The 25,209-nt window shown below is 33.6% G+C and overlaps 2 protein-coding genes across 3 annotated transcripts; one reads left to right on the plus strand and one right to left on the minus strand.

The window, feature by feature from the left end:
* Positions 1–7,628: 7,628 nt before the first annotated feature.
* On the plus strand, positions 7,629–9,613 carry LOC108487067 (60S ribosomal protein L23a). Its single transcript, XM_017791292.2, has 4 exons — positions 7,629–7,739; positions 7,845–7,884; positions 8,666–9,029; positions 9,311–9,613. The coding sequence occupies exons 2-4, from the start codon at positions 7,869–7,871 to the stop codon at positions 9,393–9,395; spliced, it is 465 nt and encodes a 154-aa protein (XP_017646781.1). The 5' UTR covers positions 7,629–7,739; positions 7,845–7,868; the 3' UTR covers positions 9,396–9,613.
* Positions 9,614–22,669: 13,056 nt separating this feature from the next.
* On the minus strand, positions 22,670–24,552 carry LOC108488643 (ankyrin repeat-containing protein BDA1-like). Of its 2 annotated transcripts, XM_017792935.2 has the most exons (3): positions 24,034–24,552; positions 23,765–23,943; positions 22,670–23,651 (listed from the first exon to the last, which is right to left on the minus strand). In XM_017792935.2, exons 1-3 carry the CDS (start codon positions 24,344–24,346, stop codon positions 22,719–22,721), a joined length of 1,425 nt encoding a protein of 474 aa, XP_017648424.1. In that variant the 5' UTR covers positions 24,347–24,552; the 3' UTR covers positions 22,670–22,718. The 2 variants fall into 2 exon arrangements, with proteins under 2 accessions (XP_017648424.1, XP_017648423.1); XM_017792934.2 differs by having other exon boundaries at positions 23,765–24,552.
* Between the last annotated feature and the right edge of the window lie 657 nt (positions 24,553–25,209).

Genomic DNA, 25,209 nt, shown 5'->3' on the forward strand with positions numbered 1-25,209 from the left:
AATAAATATTAAGCAGAACTATTTAAGGAATGATAGTAATGATAATAATATTAATGGTTATAATGCAAGGAATAAAATCTTTAAATTTGAAATGATGTAAAATAAATAAATGAATAAATAAATGATATGCAATGAATGAGGAATAAAAATAAAATGAGATAATTTGAAGAGTAATAGGTAAGGATAATACAATAATATAATAGTAATAATAACAATATAAAATGGCAATGATAGTAATAATAAATAGTATATTAAATAATAGCAAATAAAAATAGTGCTAATAGTAATAATAGTGATAATAATAATAGTATGAAAAATATAACAATAGTAAAATAATGATATTAATACCTAAATATAAATATAGATATAATATCTAAAATATAATAATAATGAAAATATAAATACATAAGAAATATAAATAGATGAGTAATAGGAAAATAAACATAGATGAAAATATAATAGTCATAATACAATAGTAATAGTAATTACAAAATGATAAAATAAGATAATAATAATAATAGTTGTAGTAGTAGTAAAAATATAATAATAATAATGATATATTAAATAACAAATAATATAATAGTAACAATAATTTAAAAAATGATAATAGTAATAAAAATAAAAATGATGTTGATAATAAAAAACTAAAGTTTAAAAACTATATAAAAGTATATAAATAAATAAAATAATAACGAGAGAAAAAATAAAATACGATTATATAAAGAAAAATAATGAAAATAATATAATAAATGGAAATATAACAACAATAGGAATAGATAAAAAGATTAGATAAATAATAGTAGTTTTAGAATAGGAAAATAAATATAAATAGGAATGTAGTAATAATATATCGATTAGTCTAATAATAATAACCAGAAGTAAATAAAAAGGAAAATAATAGTGGCAATAATAATATTAAATTGGTTAATACAATAATAACAATACCACATAAGTAAAAAGAAGATATAATAATAATAATAATAATAATAATAATAATAATAATAATAATAATAATAATAATAATAATAATGTGAGTAGATACGAAAAGAAAATATATGATGTAATAATAATAATATAGAATTAATTTGTCTAATAATATGATAATAATAATGATACAACTAATTAAAAGGCTGAAACTAAATGAATAAAAGATTTAATTGAAATTAAAGTGAACTAAAAACGTATAAATTGCAAGTAATAAAAGGAAATAGGCTGATAAGGACCATAATATCATGCTCTGAAAATAATGGGGACTAATCGGGTAAATATCCCTGGTCCCTATGTGCGCAATGGTTGCAATGGACCAAAATGAAACACAATTAAAAACACGGGGTGAATTTAAGAAGACAAAAAGGCTAGATTAAAGCAACTCAAAATGCGGAGGGATCAAAAGGATAAATAACCCTTTTTAAACAAAAAAGCGCAGATCCTGAGTGGAGCGGGTTGAATCGGGTCGGGTCGCCTCAAAACGACGTCGTTTTGGGGTGTTTTGCAGCTAAATGAAACGGCGTCGTTTTGGTAGTATTATAAAAGGCCAAGTTTTTGCAAAAAACTTCATTTTCCTTCTCTTTTCTTCAAAAAACCTGAGAGCATCCTTTGGCCCTCTCTCCTTCCCCTCTGGTCCGGTCACCGGATCGTCCCCATCTGCCACGCCGGCCATCGTCGCCGGCCACCATGCACGGTGGCCAGAAATCCAAAAAAGGGTATATTTTTTATTTTTTTATATATTCGTGTATGCTGTTTTTTTAAAATATAAAATAGAGAAAGATATGTATGAATGGGTCCGAAATAAGGAAAAATAAAAAGAAGATGGATAAACCTTCGGCTCGAAATCTTTGGACTGCCTTCTCTGTTTTTCGCTGCGACTTTATGCTTATCTTTGGATCTGTTTTTGTGTTCTGTATTTAAAACCAAAATGTTGTTCTTATTTCACTAATGCTGAATGTTACAAATGGTAATGGATTCAGCCTTTTATAGGCGTTTTTTCTACAACTTGCTTCTTGCTTTCTGTCTTGTCTCGTTAATGCATTGCAGGTGTTTGTGGCGGTGGACTTGATGGGACGGTGCTGCAGCAAAGACGGTGGATGGGATGGGGAGCATGTGCTGAACGGCTAGGGTTTCCTTAGCTTTTTCTTTTGTTGTGTGTGTGGGCATGGGTAGGTTTGGGTTTAGTAAGTTTAGGAGTTTTGGGCCCAAAATTGGGCTTGTACAGATATATAATAAATTTATATTTTGATCTATGAAAAAATTATAATTAAATTTTAGCCATGTTCAAAAAATTTTAAATTCATCCCTAATGCGATAACGACATTTGAAATTTTTTTTTATAACTTTCATATTTTTATTTGTTTTACTATTTAAGTTTAATTCTATTCAAGTCGAGAGGAATATTTAGATAAAATCTTTCAACAATGGTAATTCTAAATTTTAAACTTAATCTAAATAGGCGAAGACAAAATCTATTATTACTTTTTTCAAACTATTTAGTTGAAACTTTAATGAAAAAAATAATAGCAATCGATTAAAATTTAAGAGCCCCATGTGTTTCATTTACGTGTTCTCCATGCCATATCAACTATTTGGCTTGTTTGTGTCACTTTTCTTCTATTTTTGGTACATTAATTGTCACTATTCTAATTATTATAATGATATTATTAATCCATAGACAATGAAACCATTTTTAATGTTTAAGCATTCGAGTTTTTCAACCATGCTGTCATACACATTCATAACAATCATGCAAACAGCCACCGCCATTTAAAATTATGGTTTCCAATTATTCTCATATCTAACATGAAAATGAAAACATAATTTAGGAATCGGAAAACAAATTATAAATGCATTTTTTAATCTAAAATCAGTTGGATATTATATTTATGTTATAATTATGAATTTTATCTTTTATTTTATGAAAATTAAGGAGTTAGTTCTTTTACTTTTGTTAAAATATGATTTTTGTTTTTATGAAAATTTAAAAGTTAATCTAATGAGGTAACATTGTTAAATCTTACCATTAAATTGTTTATCTAGAAATTAACAATTCAACAATATATACGTAAAGAATTAGCATAATCAACAATTAACAAATTATATACAACAAGTTAGCAAAATCAACAACTTAAATTCATGTGTTTAACATCAATTTGGATTAACTTGTCAATTATCATAAAGTAAGAGGATCAAATTTTGAAAAATTAAAGTAAAGGGTTTAGTATTTTCAGGTTTTTTTGTAAATGGATGAAATTTATAATTACACCTATGTTTTTATGAATCAAATTAAGTTAAATTTTATATTCACATAGTAGCTTGATGATTTAATAAACTCAAATTTTTTTCTTTTTTTACTAATGAAGCCATGGTTAAAATGACAAGGTTAGGGCTCTAGATGTTGGTGCCTAGGTTTGAATTTCACCTATGTCTATATTAATCAATTAAGTTTGAAATTTATATTTGCAAGTTAGTTTAACAATTTGATAAAACCAAATTATTCCTTCATATATATTCTTTTTCCTTTTTTTCGTCTTGGTGAATGAAACATTGGTTGAAATGAAAAGGTTAAGGCTTTAGATTTATGTAAGCTATGTGTGAATGTGTTAGTTTGAGTTTGTTGATATAAAGAAGTGGCTTAGAAGTTACGGATGGTGCACTCGATTGACTGAGAGTCATAAGGTGATTAAAGTAGTTCTTAAATGAAGTAGTAAGAGAGGTCTTGGGGCGTAAAGGGAATCCACCATCCTTCGAACCCGTGCGAGTGTTCCTTGCTAGCCTTAAAAGAGCTTCATTTGGATTGAAAGGATGTTGATCCATGGGATATTGTCTCACCAACAAAAATAGGTGCGATTTGGAGTTCAAACATTTGGTGTTAAACCCAACAAACTTTTTCCTTTTATCCTATTAGCTCAAACTAGTAGTAGCAAAACTTTATAAATGCTTTAGTAGCCTTAATAGATGATGCAATAGATATAATAGTAGGAAATTGCCTCATTTCTACTACTAGCATCACTGGCATGGTTAAGGAAGTGGTGGTAGAATTGCAAGGAAAGGAAACAAAGGAAGACAAAAAAGAAGAAATTGTAGAAATGAAAATTGACGTGAGAACAATAGTAGCGGCAATGGGAGGAAGATCCTGCACAACACGTGAGGCCTTGGATCTATGAGTCTCAATTGCCTCATCAGTACTTAAGTGAAGCCCTCCCTAGCCTTCCTTATCCCTACTAGTAAAAGTCTTATTTTTCTTAACAACTCATTGCCTGTTAGGGATCGACCCGTATTAATAATAAGATAGTAAAAGTGAAGAAGAATAAACACAAATTTTAAATGGAAAACTCCTCTAAAGAGGATAAACACACGGGCAAAGGAGATATATGCTTTTCACTAAATGAGTGAACAAACTAGAGTACAATATGGAGAAAATAAACCTAAATGTACAACCTGTACATTACCATATTCAAAGTGATAGATTACCATGGTGAATACCTCTTTTTGAACATATAGATACATATATCATTTCAAGAACTTCCTTGATAACTTATTCAATTACTTTACAAATCTAATTCAACCAAATTAAATTCAAACATATCACGACCTTATCTTAGCAATACCTATCACAGATCAATTAGAATTTATCTAGAACTTACCATAAGGGCGGATAAGCACATTATACCAAATAGACTTATCAAAGTACACCACAAGGGCCAAAGAGAATAAGCCTTAAAGGCACATACAAAATCATGTGTTTACTGTCCTGACAAACTTTCACAAAAGGTGCCATGGGTTTCTCCTTCATGGACTTACACATAAATTTCATGTATCGTGATCTGCCAATTCGATCTACACAATATCGAAGGCTACACCATAAACATTCACACTGATGTATCTTGCCATGGGTCCTAGCTACATGGACTTACACACATTCATGTATCGTGATTTGCTAGTCCGGTCTTTATTTTACTAGAGGCTACACCATGAGTGTTTTCATATCATACGATGTTATGAGTCTCAACCTCATGGTTTTACACTTATTTTCATATTGTGATATGCCAGTTTGGTTAGCAATATATCTGCCCTACCAAAGGCATCAAAGAGGGACAATGCTCAGCATTCATTTACCTAGGTTTGTTCGTATTCTTGACCGATTCATACTTTTTGTATAACAAACTTTACCTACATGCTTACCAATTCTCATTATTCTTTTCAACAGAACTTTATACATATTTTTACAGCACAATCTCATCTTTACTACACTCATACACCTACCAATTATCATGAATATCATCATCTTTTATATATATACTTTTACTTAAACATTTCACTTATAAGACTTAGGGTAGAAACTCACCTGAGACTCACCTACTGAAGTTTGAAACTCTAGACTCAAACATCCTTCTTGAACCAATAGCAACAACTAGAGACGGAATAACCATTCAATAACTAAGAACCATAACTTCCAGCTTAATGGGAAAGAGATACAATTTGACTTAAGAAAAGAATGAGAGAGTAACAATTTAGGAAAAAGAAGAATCTTTTCTAGAACTTTTCTCACACATATAAATATGACCCATGTTTCTTAGTGGAACTTAACTAGTGTCACACATTTTCAGAATTTGCTTTCTTAATAGTCTACAGTTTCCAAGAGAAACATAAATGAGAATCTTGCATAATAGATATTAGGCCAGTCTATCCAGTTGGTTCCTAACCAGGTTACTTTACAACCTAACTAGCACAGTACTTCAGACAAACAAGGTGTCTATATCTTTGGCATTAACTCATACCATAATTACCTTTTTACTTAACAAAACATCTCCCTTTAAATAGTAGAATAATCTGAAATGAAATCTTCACTAACTTATATGGCGGTTACTATACGCCCACATTTATGCGCCAAAAGAAACATATGGGTAAATTACACTTCGCCAAACATGTTATTTTACTAGAATACGCCTAAATATTGGACCCACCGATATTAATATATATTTAACGATTGAATTTTTTTTACATAAAACAAATAGTTAAATTTTTTTCTTTACTCCAAACTTGATTTGCATGGTCTACATAAATGAAACATGTACTATGACAGTTGAATTATTGAAATATCGATTGTAGAAAATATTACGAAAGATTGTAAAACCATGTTAGATTTCCAACAATGAAAGTGAATTCCTCCCTAATCCCGATATATATCATATGATTAAATTTTTATTTTATTTCATATACATGTTAAATATAAAAATCAAATTTATAGAAATAATTTTTTATCATAAAATTTATGTCACTATAATAAATTAAATGTATGTAATTGACAATACAATATGGAAATCTTTCCAATTTTTATTTATTGCAGCTGCACTCATTTTAATTTAGGCTAAAAAGAATATAATAATCATATGTCTATCACCTTCGACTCAAATAACATGTTATATCAGCCACTTCAATAATTTGATTATATAAAAAGGTAGTGGTTAAGGATATTCAATTATAAAATTTACTCAAGTTTTAGAGTAAATAGAAAGTTTTTATTGAAAATATAATTATTTTATTTATTTTAGTAAAAAATTTTACAAACAAATTTAGATTATTATAGGTTCGATTATATCTCGTTCTTTTTAATACAATGATTAGAATTATTCATAACCCCTGTCCAATCTATAAATAGAAGGATAATGCGGTTCAACACACTTGAACCCACGTCCTCTTGCATTGATAGCAATATCCATTCCAATCAAGTAAAAATTCAATCGACAATTTTATTTAGTTAAAATATATTTAATAAAAAACATTTTAACTCTTCTCAAAATTTAACAATTTAATTTAGAATATTTTAATATATATTTATTTGCTTTAATTCTTACCATTTTATAATTTTATCTTGTATCTTCTAACACAAAATTCTTACCTTCACATTTGGTTCAAAGATAAAACAAAAAATGAAAGTTTATTGAACATAATTCAAACTATATAAAACTCAAAAACGCAATCGTCTGGGTTAAATTCCACTATTAAACATAATTTATTTATTTTAATTTTTATATTTTTGAATTAGTCAATTTTAGTTTTTGTACTTTTCAGTTTTTAAAATTTGAGTTTTAACCAAATGATACTAGTTGAATCTGTTTGGTTAAATTCATTATTAATCCTGTACTACTTGTAAAGTTTTTGATTTAATCTATAAACTCCAATTTGATCATTCTTAGTTGTTATATATTCTTTTAATTTTAAAATTTCATTCTTGATTTAAATAATAGTCATTAAATCCATTAATTGATTTTTTTATGAGTAATATGTGAAAATAACAAGTTGACACGATATTACAATATGATAGTATGTTTGCCACATCGATTTTGAAAATAACATAATTTAATAAATTTAATGACTACAATTTGATCAAGATTGAAATTTTGAAATATGAAAATTACATGGACAAAAAATGATCAAATTAAAATACATGAAACATTATATAAAAACTAATAACAGAATTTAACCAATATCTTGTGTATATTCCTAAGTAATACAACTAGCCTAACCCATTAGTTAATAATTTAATGGGCCTAAATAAACCCAATTTCGCCCAAATTTTAAGCTAAAAATTTAGAATTGATCCTTTGACGGGCTTTGTAAATTAGGCCCATAAAATCCAGCTTACTGCAGGAATTTTTATTTTTACTAAATATAAAGCCGCCGTATCTTCTTCTTCACTTGGGAAAGAAAACCCTAAACTCTCAAGCAGCCGCGGCTAGAAAAGGGTATCTTAATTTCTTTATATTAAGTTGATTGATTGTCTTTTTAATTCTCTAATTTGGGTATCTTAGGTTGTTTTAAATATTCTTCTTTTTAATTTTTCTAACCAGGTTATTGAAGTAAGAAATTTAGCAATGTCTCCTGCTAAAGGTAAGGAATTTTTTTGGTTTAGTTTTAGTTTTGAGCTTTTTGGATTTTGGGTTTTCTGTTAAATGAAGGTAATTTTTGTATAGAAGATTGAAAGTTTGTTTCTTTGGGTATTTTAGATAATGTTTCTTTTAAGATTTTATATAGAAATGTAAAAAGTCAATTTCCTTGAAGACATTTACTATTTTAATTTTTAGATAGGAGTTCCTTTTTGAGGAAAATAATGTAAGTTGGAAATGTGTTTTGTGTAAGTGCTTTGGGGATGATAAATAAAGAAAAAAATGGTTTCTTCTTTGTATCAATGAGTTGGTTCTAACAGGAAAGGGACTGCGAATGTGAGGATTTGAATCCGAGTTGTGAATATAATGCCTTTTAAGGATGACTATATGAACAGATTGGGCTAACCCCCCTTTTTGTGTTCTTTGATTAGCGTGTGCAAATGTTGATTCAGGGTAATTGCTGGAATTGGAAGGTGGTTCTTTTAGTTGGATCCAAGTGGATTCTTGTGTTGAATTCGATATCTGTGCTGTTTTTGCTGTTTAATGTTATGTGTCAAATGATGATTTTTCGGTTAAACTTGCCAATTTGTAATTTGTTCTTACATCGCGATCTGGTGGTTTTAGTTTGCTCCAAGGTGTAAGCATGGTTGACCTGAGTTAGCTTTTGTAATCATTAGCCAATATAGTCTACATTACCTTCATGCATTTGGGATGAAATAACTAGTATATAATGCATTTTAAGTATTGTGGTGCTTTTAGATTAATATTTTTTAAACGTTTGGCAGTTGACAGCAAGAAAAAGGCCGATCCGAAGGCTCAAGCAGTGAAGGCTGCTAAGGCTGTAAAATCGGGCGTGGCATTTAAGAAGAAGTCCAAGAAGATCAGGACAAAGGTTACCTTTCATCGGCCAAGGACTTTGAAGAAGGACCGTAACCCTAAGTATCCTCGCATCAGTGCACCACCAAGAAATAAGTTGGATCAATATCAAATTCTCAAGTATCCTTTAACTACTGAGTCTGCAATGAAGAAAATCGAGGACAACAACACCTTGGTTTTCATTGTTGACATCCGTGCTGACAAGAAGAAGATTAAAGATGCTGTGAAGAAGATGTATGACATTCAGACAAAGAAAGTGAATACGTTGATCAGGTAGATTTCATTATCTTAGTCGTGTATGATTGGATTTTCATGTTTAGAATCTTCAGATTGTTAGTTTTGATTACACATGCAATACTTATGGTATTACCATAGGCCTTGGATTGAAATCTGATACATCAAGTTTAATATAGACCTATGATTTATTATTTTGAACTGCCCCTTGTAGCCCAACTAGCTACTTGATCGTGTTGTCATGAATCCCCACATTGTGTAATTGTTTAGTGGAATGAAAACATCTACATGGTTGTTAAACTCTTGTTATCTTTATGCAGGCCTGATGGAACCAAGAAGGCGTATGTTAGGTTGACTCCGGATTATGATGCTTTGGATGTGGCAAACAAGATTGGAATTATCTAAGCAGATCAACCAATGTCTTCCTTGCTTTCAACAGTTTTGTTAGAACGATTAACTATGTTAGGACTCTTTATTTTCGTGTCTGCATTATATGTGTAAGGAACTATGTTTTTCCTACTTAAAGTCTGCATGGGATTTGGTTTAGGATTTTACACACGATGTCCTGAATGAATGGATTTTACTTTTTGGTTTTAATCGAGTCAAGGTTCAAGTAGTAAGAAGGTTGAGTTTATTATAAGACAAAATCTCAAAAAACAGAGACACAAACAAAGCTAAAGCACCAATTATTGGTAAAATCACAAGACAGACAAAGACCGGTACATCATAGGACTAACTAAAAACTAACCAATCTAAAACAGAGCTTCGAAATCCCATAAACCATGGGTATCACTTATGGTTTCTTTAGCGAATGTCTTTTGTTTATGTAATTGTTATATCGTCTTACAAAACTGTGATAAAGATTATTACGTACATGAGGGGAACAAGGATATAGGCAAGGGTATAGACATACTGATACATTGATAGCAGCGAACCCTGAATTTGGTGATATGACCAGCGCTGAAGATGCTAGGAGCCAAAACAATAACGTGGGTAGGGCAACAACGAGGGTGAACCAGAAGAAACTAGGAAGAATACTGATACGGACAAAACGTGTGAAGATGAAAGAGATACAGAAGGCTACAATATTTGAAATGAAGAACCAGAGAAATGGTGTTGTACTTAGTATTGATGCTCCTACATTGGATGGACCCCTTTTTAGTAGTTTGTCCACTAGTCCCATACTCATACCTAAATGGAGATCCATGGCGGCGGGTGTGTTGTTGTCTTTGGGTTGAGCTTCTGCCTGAAAAACACTGCCTAGGGGGACTTAAGGCGGCTTGGTAAGTGGTTGTGAGAATCAACGTGGTTACTACTAGCAAAGCGCTGCTTTTGTTGCTCGACATGTTCCTAGCTTGGTAAACCCAAATGACTCACAAGGTAAAAAATACTCCATATAATTGAAAAATGAATATTGCGATTCTGAGCACATCGTGGAATGTTCAAGCATTCTTTGTTCTCTTGTTTATTCTTGGCTCGTAATAAGATATCTGTCGCAGTTAAATTCTTTGAATTGGTAGCTCATAAGTTGATCCTGAATCTTGTTAATAGCTTGAGAATCTGCATTGGAAAATCAAGCAAAATACATTACACATGGCACATGGAAGAATAAGTGGCTGAGCTAAGAGAGATTTTTACACTTTTAGTTATTTGTTAGATGTTGCAATGTGTTACACGGTGTCGCCATCCCTGTTCTTGAAATTGAGAAAATTTTTAATCTGCTAATCATACTCCCTGCTCCATAGGCATGGCAGTAAAACTTGAAAAGCTTTCAACTTGCCAGGTCGTGCTGCGAGATGGAGGGCAGTGTCATTCCGATTTGTCACATCATGGATACATTCAGGGCAATCATTGTTGACCGTAAACAGTGACAGCGCAGTCTCCTTATTCTCATTCAACAAAGCAAGGTGTAGGGGGTTCAACCCGTTTTGGTTTAGCTTTATGGCGAATGATGGCCTGTTTAAGGTTGGCAGCATGCAACACCAAGGAGCTGGCCAATCGCGCCGAGCCATGCAAAACAGCAGAACCAGGTGAAGCTGCTGTCATTTAGTTCTTTTTGATTCATTTTATTGGTGTAATGTAATCTTGTTCATTTTGAACTATGTTAGTTTGATGATTGATGTAATTAGGTAGTGATTGAGCTGAAAATCAGCTTTGTTTTGTTGTACAAGTTAATTTAACAAGTTTCAATGTGTTTTAGTGGAGTTAGGTAGATGTTTAGGTGAATTTGACTTGTAATGACTAGCTTATGTCTGGTATATGTAATGGCATTATGGCAATATTCATTTTGAATGAAATCATTAGATTTTCCTTCCATATTCTCCATTGTTTGTTGTTTTGTTTTTGTTCTTGAATTCTGCTTGTTTGTTCACCAAGCATCGAGCCTTGCTGCTAAAGTTTTTTAGTTCAAAACTTGTTTACTCTTTGCTCTCAACACCAACAATTGGTATCTAGAGCTATAATCTCAGTGGACCTATAGTAATTTAACCTCAAATCGATGGCTTCATCAGGCTTCTCACCAGCAACACCACCAGTCTTCAATGGAGAGGGCTATCACATTTGGGTGGTCAAAATGAGGACCTAACTGTAGGTATTCGACCTATGGGAGGTGGTCAACTCAGATGCTGAAAAGCCAGTCCAACAGTGGCTTAGATCAGGCAACATGCTGATGAAAGGACCAAGAGGCACAAAGCCATGTCCTGCATTCAGAACTGTATGTCAGATGTGATCTTCACAAGGATCATGGCCTGTGAGACACCAAAATAGGCCTGGGACAGACTGAAGGAGGATTTTCAAGGGACTGAGAGAACAAGGCAGCAACAGCTATTGAACTTGAGAAGGGACTTCGAGAATTTAAAGATGAAAGAGGAAGAAACTGTTAAGCAGTATTCAGATAGAATTATGACTGTGGTTAACAGCATAAGGCTCCTTGGAGAGCAGTTCAATGAAGCAAGGATAGTGGAGAAGGTGCTCTCAACCTTACCTGAGAGGTATGAGGTAAAAATATCTTCTCTTGAAGACTCAAGGGATCTGACCAGCATCACATTAACTGAGCTGATCAATGCTTTTTATGCACAAAAGCAAAGAAGAGCCAGTAGACTAGAGGAGCACCAAGAGGGTGCCTTCCAAGGCAAAACCAAGCCTGACTCGAGTACCACTACCTATAAAGGTAAGAAGACTTGGAAAGACAAACCTAAGTCAGATGCTCTAAGAAGATGAGATAGACCCTACAGGCATTGCAAAAGGCCTAGTCATCCACAGGCCAAATGCTGGTGTAACACCCCAAACCCGGCCTAGACGTTATGACCGAATCTGATGCGCCACATCGAAGCGTTCAAAACATTTCGTATTACTTAGTTTGGAAAAAAATTTAGTTGGTGTTGTAAAGGTACTTTTAAAAGTAGGTTAAAGTGAATGGAAGTCATGCACCGTGTAGGAAACCAGGAAAAAGAGGAGGTGAGTCCATCGGACTGCTTAAGTACCAAGCTCTTCCCGGATCCAATCCTAGACATGTACACCGCCATTGCCACACTCTAACATCTCGTATAATTTTGAGAAAACCGTTTGATTATGTCCATCTTAAGAAAATGATTAAGGTTGAAAAACGTTTGCTTAAAATATTTATTTTCTTGGAAAACATTTACTTTGCGGAAACTTTGCGCGTCATCGTGATCTTTTAAAACAATTAGTTTTTATAAAATGAACCCTAGTGCTAACCAGTTTAATAATCCCCAAAATAAAATTAATTAAAAAGAGCGGCCTTATTACAACTTAAACCAGAAAATAATCAAAATAATAAATGCGAAACTTATTTTAAAGAAAACAGAAACTTAATCTTCGTGGCCACTCTGAATCCCGCCCAGCTCCAAGTCCATCGATCTAAGGCTCACCGCAAAGATGGGAAAAGGGGGTGAGTTTGGAAAACTCGATGTGTAAAGTATCCCAACCAGAGCCCAAATCGCAAGCTTTATCGGGCCTAAGCCCTATTCAAATCGGTGTTAACTAGGCCTTAGCCCATATCAAGATTAATCGGGCCATAGCCCTTACAATAACAGAGTATCTGGGCCTAGCCCATATCAAGATCAATCGGGCCGTAACCCTATTACAAGTCGAGATATATTGGGCCTTGCCCATATTAACATAGTTGGGCCCTTTTAATACAGCTTGACCCATAATAAAACAGGTCTCATATGATTAATGCATGATAACCCCATCCAACCTCGCACTTCCTCCGTCCATCCTACACTTCCTGGGGAATAAATCACCCACGCCATCCCTACACTTACAAGTGTTAGCACCGATTATGCACTAACTATAATCCGCAAAGAAAGTCGCTTATATCGAAATATGTGGCACGACCACCGTAACAGGTTCTTCCTCCATAACAAAACCCAACCCCATGCAATGATATACATGTCATGGCATATAATAAATGTAATCGAATATCATGTATTTCATCAAAATTAACCCTAGGGGTATAACGGTCATTTAGCACCTAGGGGTAAAACGGTAATTTTCATACTTAGGGTAGTTTAATAAAATTTACTATTCTAGAGTTTACATACATATTCTAACCATTAACACATTAATGTAAGCACTTACCGAAGCGTTTTTTCGAATCGGACTGTTATTCCACTAACCTATTTTCGCCCATTAAACCCAAATATACCGAAGTGCACGAATTACGACTCTACAATCATACTGCTTGCGATTATCAAAATTAACAACCAAACCACCTCACAAGTGCTCGCACGCTCGCAAGTTCATAAATGCCGGCTTTTTGGCTTTTCGGCTTTTACCGATCTAGTCTATGAGTGGGTATCGTTTACACACCTGTTTGTGACGAAACGCTGACGAGTTCCACACACGAACTGCCTACAATCAATTACTAATACGTTAACTATGAATCCATAGCAACTTATCTGCAAAACTCCTTACTAAAAATCGACCATTAACACTTTAGGCACTAGTGTTCTTACCTTTGCTTAAAAATGGACTAGATCTAACTCGTCGCTCCAAATATCCAAGCCCTCGATTAGTAGCCTTTAATCCACACTATAGGAAAACAAATCAGATATCACCACTAAACCCTTTGAGTACAACCAACAGCACCCTTTGCATATAGGGGTTTTTCGCTTTACCTTAATTCATGAATAACGAAAGAAAGATTCGAGCGTTTACCTATATTGTTATGACACTACTCCCAATCGATTGTAGATCCAACTACCGCACAAGAAGGAAAAATACTCAACCAAGGGTTCGCCTTTGTAGTACCTCAAAGTAGTAAGATTTCAGTTTTGAAAGAAAAGATACGAGGTTTGGCTTCAATGGAAATTGCTAACCGGTTTGTTGAGGATTTAAGAGAGAAAAGAGGAAGAATATTAAGGATTTAGGTTCAGCAAAAAGATAGGATGAGAATTAAGAGGAGAAAGAAAAGAGAAGAGGGGAAGAGATGAGAGAAAGATAGAAAAGAATAAAAAATAGAAGAAGGAAAAAAAAATAAATCCTAAAGGCCTACAATATTCGGCACTCTTTAGGTATGGCCGAATGAGTGCATTTCGGCATAGGAATTCTTTTTAAATTCCAATTCCCTAATTTGCTCCTTGATTTTTGGCCAAATTTGAAGTTTGAATTTCATTCAAACTCCCCAACCGATCAGCAACCTTATCCACCGCTTGCACCGCTTCAAAGACGCTGCTAGGAGTCCCGGTCGACTCAACTCCTTCCCCATGCGTGTCGCAAAACCCAACCACTCCTGCATGAGATGAGGCTCGAACTCTAGACCTCGTCGCCCATGCGCCCACACCTGAGCTGCTGGCCACTGCACCACGCTTCTCCTTTAGTAATATATGGTTACAATTAATTATAAACCTTACTGCTGAAGCTCTAGGTTACTTATGAAATAAAAAGAAATTTTTGCTGTTGTACATCTCCAACTCGCGACCTCTTTAACACACACATACGTTGCTTGTCATCGCGCCACAGTGCTCTCTTTGTGTCAAACTTCATTCAGAAATTCCTTTAAGGGCTATTCCAACCGCAACTCAGTATACTAAAAAACCCAATTTACGCTGCGCGTGCCTTGAACCTGTGCACTTCCACGCCCTCCTAGCGTGCTTTGCCATGGGCCGATACTTGCTTCGACATGAATTAGCCTAAACAATTAATAAGGCCTACCAGGACAGCCCTTGGTTTTTCTAAAATAAAACTCACATTTGCGCACGCAGGAATCGAACCCTGCTCCCTTCCTATCGCTTAACACGCCTAACCACTAGGCCGATTCCTCCTTATGTCCGCTTTTAGCCTAACTTATTAATAAACCTTAATACCCAGATCCCTAAAGGAACAAAAATAATTATTTTTGCTAGAGTCTTGGATCAATTTTTCCCATACTTTAAATACTTCTAAATTTATTTAAAACTAAAATAATAATAATAATAACCATAATAATGAAGATTTCAAATACGATAATATATATATATTTTTCCTAATAATAATAATTATAATTTCCATAAATCAATAAAAATAGATACAGTAAAATTTTCTAATAATATGTTAATTTAAACACTAAATTAACAACAATAATTTTATAAATATATTTTTATCTAATAATTATAATGATAATAATTTTCATAAAATTAAAATATTAGTAATAACATAAATATTTTATCAATATATATATATTTAAACACTAGTAATATTTAAAACTTCTCAATATTCAGGTTTTCTTCTATCCGAATCCCAGACTCAAAGCCCAACTCTTCTAGGCCCAATTTTTGGGGCGTTACAGCTGGTTTAGACCAGATGCTCAATGTCAATATTGCAAGAAGATGGGGCATGTTGAAAGAGTTTGCAAAAGCAGACTAAGACAGAACCAACCACAGCAGCAAAAGGCTGAGGCTCAAGTAGCTGAAGAGGATAGTGACCATGAGGAGCAGGTTTTTGCAGTCTCCTGCTCAGCTGCTCAAAAGAAAGTGTCAAAAGGATGGCTCTTAGACAGTGGCTGCACTAATTACATGTCACCAGATGTTGCCATTTTCAAGTCATTAGAAAAAAGCTGCAAGACCAAAGTAAATGTTGGCAATGGGCACTTTATCAAGGTAGAGAGCAAATGAGATGTGTTGACATGCATTCCCACAAGTAACAAACTCATTTTAAATGTGTTGTTTGTACCTGAGATTGACAAAAACTTGCTCAGCATTGCTCATTTTCTTGAGAAGGGCTACGCTGTGGTGTTTAAAGGTAGTGAGTGCAAAATTTGTGATCCGAGTGGATCCATGCTCATGATAGTAGCCATGATAGATAAAAGTTTCATTTTTTATTGGAATAAGGCCTCAAACTCAGCTTATATAGCTTTTATTAATGAATCCAAGCTTTGGCACCAAAGGCTTGGTCATGCCAACTACAGATCCATGGACCAGCTAAACAAAGAGAATCTGGTTGAAAACTTCATCAACTCAGTTGAGAAGGAGGATTTTTGTGAGACATGTCAACTTGGGAAGCAGGCCAGACTGCCATTTTCTTCAAACAAGGCCTGGAGAGCCTCTGAAAGGCTGCAGCTAGTGCACACTAATGTGTGTGGCCCTATGAAGACTGAATCACTAAATGGAAGCAGATACTTCATCTTGTTTATTGATGATCACACCAGATTTTGCTAGATTTTCTTCTTGAAGAAGAAATCAGAGGTAGCCTCAGTGTTTTGAAAGTTCAAGGCTGTTGCAGAGACTGAAACAGGCTGCAAACTAAAGACCCTAAGGTCTGACAATGGAACTGAGTATACCTCAGCTCAATTTCAAGCATTTTGTGAAGATGCAGGCATCAAACATCAGCTCACCAACACCTATACACCTCAACAGAATGATGTTAGTGAAAGAAAGAATAGAAGCCTAATGGATATGGCTAGGTGCCTACTGTTTGAGAAGAATTTGCCTAAAAGCTTGTGGGCAGAGGCAGTTAACACTGCAGTGTACATCCAAAAGAGGCTCCCAACTAAGGCTTTGGCTCACAAAACACCATTTGAAGCCTGGTTCGAGTTTAAACCTTCATTGGCTCACTTGAGAGTCTTTGGTTGCATGTGTTATGTACAAGTACCTGCTGTAAAGAGAGGCAAGCTGGATAAAAAAGCTCAAGCAGGCATTCTGGTAGGCTATAGCTCAGTCAAAAAAGGCAATAAGATCCTGGATCCTTCAATAAATAAGGTGCTTGTAAGCAGATATGTAGTGTTCAATAAGAAAGTAAGCTGGAATTGGGACAAGAATGAGCCAGAGGCAGTTTCTGAGGATCTTATGACTGATAAGACTGAGGCTGATCAAAATGGTCCTGAAATAGACATTGATGATGAACCAGTCAGATGCATAAAGACATTGACTAAGATTTATGAAAGGGCTCAGGTAGCTATGTAGAACCAAGCTATTTTGAAGATGCTGAAGCTCATGAAGGCTGGAGACAGGCAATGGCTGATGAGATTGCCATGATTGAGAAGAACCAGACATGGGAATTGGTTGAAAAACCAGCCAACAGAAAGGTTATTGGGGTGAAATGGGTCTATCGAGCAAAACAGAACGCTAATGGGAGTCTGAACAAGCTGAAAGCAAGGTTAGTTGTAAAAGGGTTCAGTCAGAAGTATGGAATAGATTACCTGGAGACCTTTGCACCAGTGGCCAAGCTAGACACCATTAGGTTGCTGGTTGTTTTAGCAGTACAGATGCAGTAGAAGATCTACCAGCTTGATGTAAAGTCAGCTTTTCTAAATGGCTTTCTTAAAGAAGATATTTATGTTGAGCAACCTCAAGGTTTCAAAGTGCCTGATAAAGAATACATGGTCTACAAACTGAACAAAGCCTTGTATGGCTTGAAATAAGCACCAAGGGCCTAGTATAGCAGAATTGATGAGTACTTGGTCAACTTGGGATTTGAGAGGAGCATTAGCGAGCCAAAATTGTATGTTAAGAAGAAAGGAGCTGAAACTCAGCTTATAGTGTCCTTATATGTTAATGATCTGCTAGTGACAGGAGGAGATCAAGCAATGCTGGCAGATTTCAAGGCTAAAATGGAACTGAAGTTTGAAATGTCTGATCTGGGATAAATGTTATATTTTCTTAGCATGGAGGTGTCACAAACTCAAGAGGGATTCTTTCTAAGCCAGAAAAACATTTTCTATGAAGATTTTGAACAAGTTCTCAATACAGAATTGCAAAGCAACAAGTACACCAGTTGTTGTTGGAGAGAAATTAACAAGCTAAAGCAATTCTGACGAGGTTTGTGAGACAACCTGTAGAAGTCTAGTTGGATGTTTGTTGTATTTAACTGCCACCAGACCAGATATTATGTTTGCTGTGAGTTTGCTCTTAAGATTCATGTATTGTTCTAATCAGGAGCATTTTCGAGCAGCAAAAAGAGTGCTTAGGTACATCAAAGGTACCTTGAGTTATGGAATGCTATATAGCAAGACTGAAAAGTTAAGATTAGTTGGATATACTAATAGTGACTGGGCTGGTTCAAAAGATGACATGAAGAGTACTTCAGGGTATGCCTTCACCCTTGGTTCTGCCATTTTCTGTTGGAATTCGAAGAAACAAAGTGTGGTTGCTTAGTCAACTGCTAAAGCTGAATATGTAGCAGCTGGTGGGGCTGTGAATTAAGCCATATAGCTAAGGAAAATACTAGTTGATTTGAACCTACATCAAAGGGAAGCAACAGAGATTTATTGCGATAACCAATCTGCTGTTGCAATTGCAAAGAATCCAGTTTTTCATGGTAGGACAAAACATTTCAACATTAATTTTCATGTTGTGAAAGAAATGGAGCAAGCACATGAGGTGAAACTGATTCATTGCAGTTCAGAGGAGTAATTTGCTGATATTTTTACAAAAGCCCTTAATGTGACTCGATTCCTTCATTTGAGAACTGAAATGAGAGTATGCAACATGCTAACCAAGGAGGAGTGTTGAAGGTTGGTCAGTATGTAACACCAAGGAGTTGGCCAAGCGCACCGAGCCATGTAGAACAGTAGAATCAAGTGAAGCTGCTGTCATTTAGTTCTTTTTGATTCATTTTATTGGTGTAATGTAATCTTGTTCATTTTGAACTATGTTAGTTTGATGATTGATGTAATTAGGTAGTGATTGAGCTGAAAATCAGCTTTATTTTGTTGTACAAGTTAATTTAACAAGTTTCAATGTGTTTTAGTGGAGTTAGGTAGATGTTTAGGTGAATTTGACTTGCAATGACCAGCTTATGTCTGGTATATGTAATGGCATTATGGCAATATTCATTTTGAATGAAATCATCAGATTTTCCTTCTATATTCTCCATTGTTTGTTGTTTTGTTTTTGTTCTTGAATTCTGCTTGTTTGTTCACCAAGCATCGAGCCTTGCTGCTCAAGTTTTTTAGTTCAAAACTTGTTTGCTCTTTGCTCTCAACACCAATATGGCTTCAACAACATCAATTCCATCTCAGACTTTATTTGTCCGCCCGCAGCTGCTACTCGTAATGGTGTATCAAAGAACTCCTTCCCTGCCATCTCACTCAAAACGTCTGTTTTGTCCCGAATAAGTTCGTACATTGCCTCGATATCACTAATTTGAACGGCTTCCCTAGCTCTCTCTTCCATCATCGGTGGAGCAACTACGATGCTAAAACTCTCTTCCAGTGAAAAAAGGAAAAGAAAGATTTTCAAACCTTGCCAACAATTTTACTTCACTTGAAGAGAATTGCATTTGCTTTATATAAGAATTACCATTGCACGAGATTTTTTTAGACGTTGTATGGTGCTTATCTTGGTCTTCAATTAAGAGATCCTCATAAATTTGCATGCAGGTGCAGCAATGTACACTTTGTGTAAAACGTGGGAGAGGTTTTCATCCCTTTTCTTTTATTTTGTATTTTATTCATCTATATATTTATATTACGTTAGAATTTATTATACTATCTGTTGCAATTGAATTTAGATATATGATATAAAGAAAAAAGTGGAGATGGAATTTCCCTTTCATTGTTCTTCCCTCGCACCATCTATTTTGTTTGAAAACCTTTTAACTTTTGTCCTTTTTTCTTTATTCAATAAGAAGATTTAAATAAACACAAAAAGCGCAACTTTAGTTATTTCTTTTTCCTGAAATACGCAAAGAACAATTTTTTTGCTTTGATCTCTGGAGGTAATATTGGGTCTTGACTAAATTCAAAGTTGAATTAGATCGGATATTTGAATGAGAGACAAAGCTTCTCTAGTGTTATTTTCACCATCCGTGAGATTCAATCTTAAGATATTTGAATTAAGAACATTGAGATCCTTATTACTTAATCCAGTAGACATTAATCAAAGAAGAGGTTGATATAAATTTTAGGACTAGGTTCAATTTAATACTTGGATTTTTTTTTCCGACTTTGGTGCCTCAATTTGGCAACCATGTTTATTTTGGTATTTAAACTTGGATACCATCAAGATTTAATGATGTGACACTCTGATTTTATACCATTTCATTACCTAAAAATTTTCAAAAATAATTTTTAAAAATTTAGGTGATGGCATGACGTTTTGAGATTATGCAACATTATCAAACTTTTAATATTGTCCAAGTACCAAAATGAATTTAATTAATAGTGACAAAAATTAACCCACCAAAGAAATTAATTCTATTTCATTCAATGTCTACCCATAAAAAAAATTTGAATTATGAAAGTCTCAAATTGGTTGTTGGCATTTTTATTTTAAGGATAAAGCATTGTTATTAGTTATTACTGCATAGAGTAAAGAACAAAGAAAATTGGAGAGTAAAAGGATTGTATTTTATTGATCAATTGTAATATTTATAAAGTTTCTCTAAAGTCTCTATTTATAGACATAAGAAGTATAAATGAAATAGAGATCTACTTCTAATAATTATTAAAATTTAAAGTATATCAAAACTTATCTTGATCTTGATGGACATCCACTAAGATATTTATAACAATTACCATATTATTCCTATAAGTTAACTGCAATACTAGGAATCGATGTTTTCCAAACCAGTTAATCTTAATTTAATCGAAATTTATGTAAATTATGTGAAATTTGGTTATATTATAGTATATTATGTGTTTGTGAAGTAAATTGAATAATGAATGAAAAATACAAGGATAACTAATAAAAAAGAACAAGCAAAGATTATACGTTGCCAATTACAAGTAATTACAAGTATCCTTGGACTTGGCTTAATTGCCTATTAGACAATTTAGGATGTTACACCATTAAATCCACAATTTAGAGCTAAGATTATACATTGCTTGTATACTTAGATACACTTTTAGTTCAATCCATTTGTATCTAATGTGAAATAAACCTATTCAAAGAATAACGGAAAAAAATTAGAAGAAAATAAAGGAGATAATGTCACATTGAGTGCACTGCATTATGCGCATAATCGACATAGACTAAGTAATAGCCCAAATCTTATTCATCCAACAGGGTATCTCAGGGTATTACCATCACTAATGAAAGCATTAATACCTACAAATAAACTATAGCATACAGCTAAACTGGTTCCTTTTCGGAATTCATCATATAAAAAAAGAAATAACAACAATCCTTGAGCTACACCTATACTTATTTCACTGCTAAACATATATATAAGATTGAAGGGAATATCCAACATCCCACATTCCCGCTATTGAAACACTAAGTTTTTACACTTGATATACAACACACATGAACACCATTAAACTGAAAAGGATTCCTGAAAATATATTAATAATTACTTATGTTGAATGGGTGGGCGGCTATGACAGATATTGATTCATCGAAGCACACTGCAAGGAACGCAAGTAGTATTTTAAGTGCAGTCCTGAAACCATAGCGGAAAGTTTTACGTAGAGCTAGTGTTAGGAAAAATGTTAAGAGGAACACATCATAGTTTTGAATGTAGGAAGAAAGAAAATCCATTTGATCCATGACTGATTTTCCTGGTACCGTTGCATCATATGATCCTTTGGACCTTGACGTATTTTCACCTTGCCAAACGCCACCTGGTGGACTCAAAGTGGCTTGGTAGGTTGCAGTTTGAAGCAATCCTGAAATTACAAGCAAAGCATTGCGGTCATCGCTTGATATATTGTCCACATTGTGAAAAATTAGTGATGATGTGTGACAAAAGCATCCAATTTACGTTTAAAGTTTGAAACTGCTGGAATAAAGCAACCTCGGAGAATAGTAATGCTTTCTCTGTTATTATGTTGTTGTGCATTGCTTATCGGCCTTGCAGTTTAATAGTATTTTAAGCATCTGTTTAATTGATAGTTTAGGATGTAAAAAAAGCTTCAATCAGTTAACCATCAAGGGTTTAGAATTGTAAAACAAAATTTGATATAAACTTAAAACTATAAATCAGGATCTATTATATCAAATCATCAAGAACAAAACTAGATATGGAAACGCATACTAAATTAAATCGATTAAATTTTTTTATAGAAATTATTTTTAAAAAGAAAAATATAAAAATTAAATAAAAATATAAATGTCTCACTTGTTGGTAAATTAAATTGTTTATGTATTATAACAAAGTATCTCAGTATTAGACCCTGTAGCATATATGATATATATATAAAAAAAATTGATATACTTTATGTGAAATATATATGGATGAAGTTTTAATCCATTTGTATATTTAATTAAATTGTGTTAAATAAATCCAAAGAATAAGAATAAAATAAAGGAGATGTACATTTACATATTACAAACGGGTGTTACAAAATTAAGTGCACCGCATTATGCATAATCGACCTAAACTAAGGAATAGCCAGCATCCTATTAATGTAACAATGTCTAGAAAGTAATAGAGGTCAATTCCAGCACCTAAGAAAGCATCAACCCGTACAAATAAACAATAGCATACAATTAAAATAGTTCCTTTCCAGAATTCATCATATAAAATAAGGAATAACAACAATCCTTGACCTACACTTACACCTATGTCACTTCCTAAACATAAATATAAAATTGAAGGGAATATCCAACATCCCACTATTGAAACACTAATTTTTGACACTCGATGTACGATACACATGTAGACCATTAAAAGGAAAAGAATTCCTGAAAATATATTAAGAATTGTGTATGTTAAAGTGGTGGGTGCTAAGTCAGATATTGATTGATCGAAGGAAGCTGCAAGAAACGCTAATAATACTTGAAGTGCACTACTAAAATCACAGGGAAAAGTTTTGAGTAGAGCTAGTGTAAGGAATAATGTTACGAGGAACACAAGATAGGTTGGAATATAGAAGAGAAGAAAATTCAATGGATCCATAACTGATTTCCCTAGTACCATTGCATCATATGATCCTTTGGACTTTGAGGTATTTTCACCTTGCCAAACACCACCAGGTGGGCTTAGAGTGGCTTGGTAGGTTGCAGTTAGAAGCAGTCCTAAAATTACTAGCAAGGCATTGCGGTCATCGGCTGATATATTGTCCATATTTTGAAAAATTAGTAGTGATGCTTTTGTCACGTACTTGACAACTTGTTTCTCCAACTTGCGTTTAAAGTTTGAAGCTACTGGAATAAAGCAGTCTTTCAGAATAGCAATGTTTTCTCTGTTATTATGTTGTTGTGCAACACCCAGTGCGGTCAAACCAACTTGATTGGTAGCATGCTTATCAGCCTTGCAATTTAATAGTAGTTTAAGCACCTGTTCAATTGATAGTTTAGGATATAAAAAGGCTAGAATAAATTAATCATGTCTATGAAGTAAAAAGAAGAATCTATGTAATATGAATTACTATCAAAGCAGTTGAGTCGAACCTTGGGTTGATTGTGGATAGCGGCTATGTGAAGTGCAGTGTTGCCATCTTTGTCTTTCCGGTTCACCACTTCCCAATAATAGTCTTTCCTCTTAAGCGTTCGAATTAGGAGTTGGAGAACGTCTAGTCTATTGTTTTGGATTGCAATATGCAAAGCTGTGCGATTCTCAGTTGTAACATCTTGGATACAATCAGGAGAAGCTTCAAGAAATGGATCCAACAGACCAAACTGGTTTCCAACTTTACATAAGTAGTGCAATGGAGTCTTACCTTTCTTTCCTCTGACACGAACAAGATGTTTATCAATCTCCAAGAAGCGGAGTGCCATCTCTTTATGCCCTTTTCTAACAGCAATGTGAAGTGGGCTCAAACCTTGGTGGTTCAGCTTTCGAGCAAATGATGGCTTTAAGTTCATCATGTCCATTGCAAACTCGATGCACCCTTCTTCTGCAGCTATATGTAATGGAGTCTCGATAAACTCCACCTCATCAAAATGCCTCGAAACATTTCCATTGCTTTGAATTACTCTATATAATTCGTTAACCTTTCCTGTACGAGTAGCCTTTCTTAAATTTTCGTCCATGTCAGGAGGAAGGATCAATGAACAATGGGAAGAGAGAAAATGAAAGGAAACAATTGCTGCTGTATGGTCTGTTAATTGCAGCCAACAAGGAAACAATAAAAAGCTAGAAAAAAGGCAGACGAATTATGTATATCTTTCTGGGTTTCGCCTTTAGTAGAGGATTATTATGAAATTTTGATAGTGTATGTTTAAAGTTTAAAGAAATGAAAGGCACTAGTGCGAACAAAAAGCCACTTTAAAAAGAAAAGAAGCGATGCTGTTCTCTTTCTTTTATGAGAATTATTGGGAAACATTTTTCTTTTTGAAAAGCTTGGAGGTTCCACCATGTCAAAAGAATTTTATCATTTAGAGCTGGGAAGCTTTTTTTTGTATTTCTTTTTGAAGAATTCATTGGAAAGCTTTTTCCTTTTGAAGGATGGTTGGAAAGATTTATTATAAATTTAGTTTGATGTCATGATTATAAAATAAGGATTTGCTTAAATATTATTTTTGCACTTATTCAACATTACTTATTTATTATCTTAATATTTGATGGTGCAATTCATTTTTATTTCAACCAAGGTTTACTTGAATTTAAACAAATTATTAATTAATTAAATGTTTTTGCTTTTTAAAACCCTATTTATTCATCTGATAAGATATTGATTAACATGTTCTGTTCAAACTACACTATTATCTAATTATTATTACATTTCTGCTTTGTTATTAAACTAGGAAAATTATCATTAACATTATCGATTTATAAAATTTTAATCATTTATCCATTAACTGTTGTTAACCTCATAATAGAATATTAATGTAATCTCTAAAAATTAAGTGGTTATAATCCACCAAAGAAATTAATACCAATTCAATACTTGCAA

Source organism: Gossypium arboreum, chromosome 10 (genome assembly GCF_025698485.1).
Source record: "Gossypium arboreum isolate Shixiya-1 chromosome 10, ASM2569848v2, whole genome shotgun sequence".
Lineage (NCBI taxonomy): Eukaryota > Viridiplantae > Streptophyta > Magnoliopsida > Malvales > Malvaceae > Gossypium > Gossypium arboreum.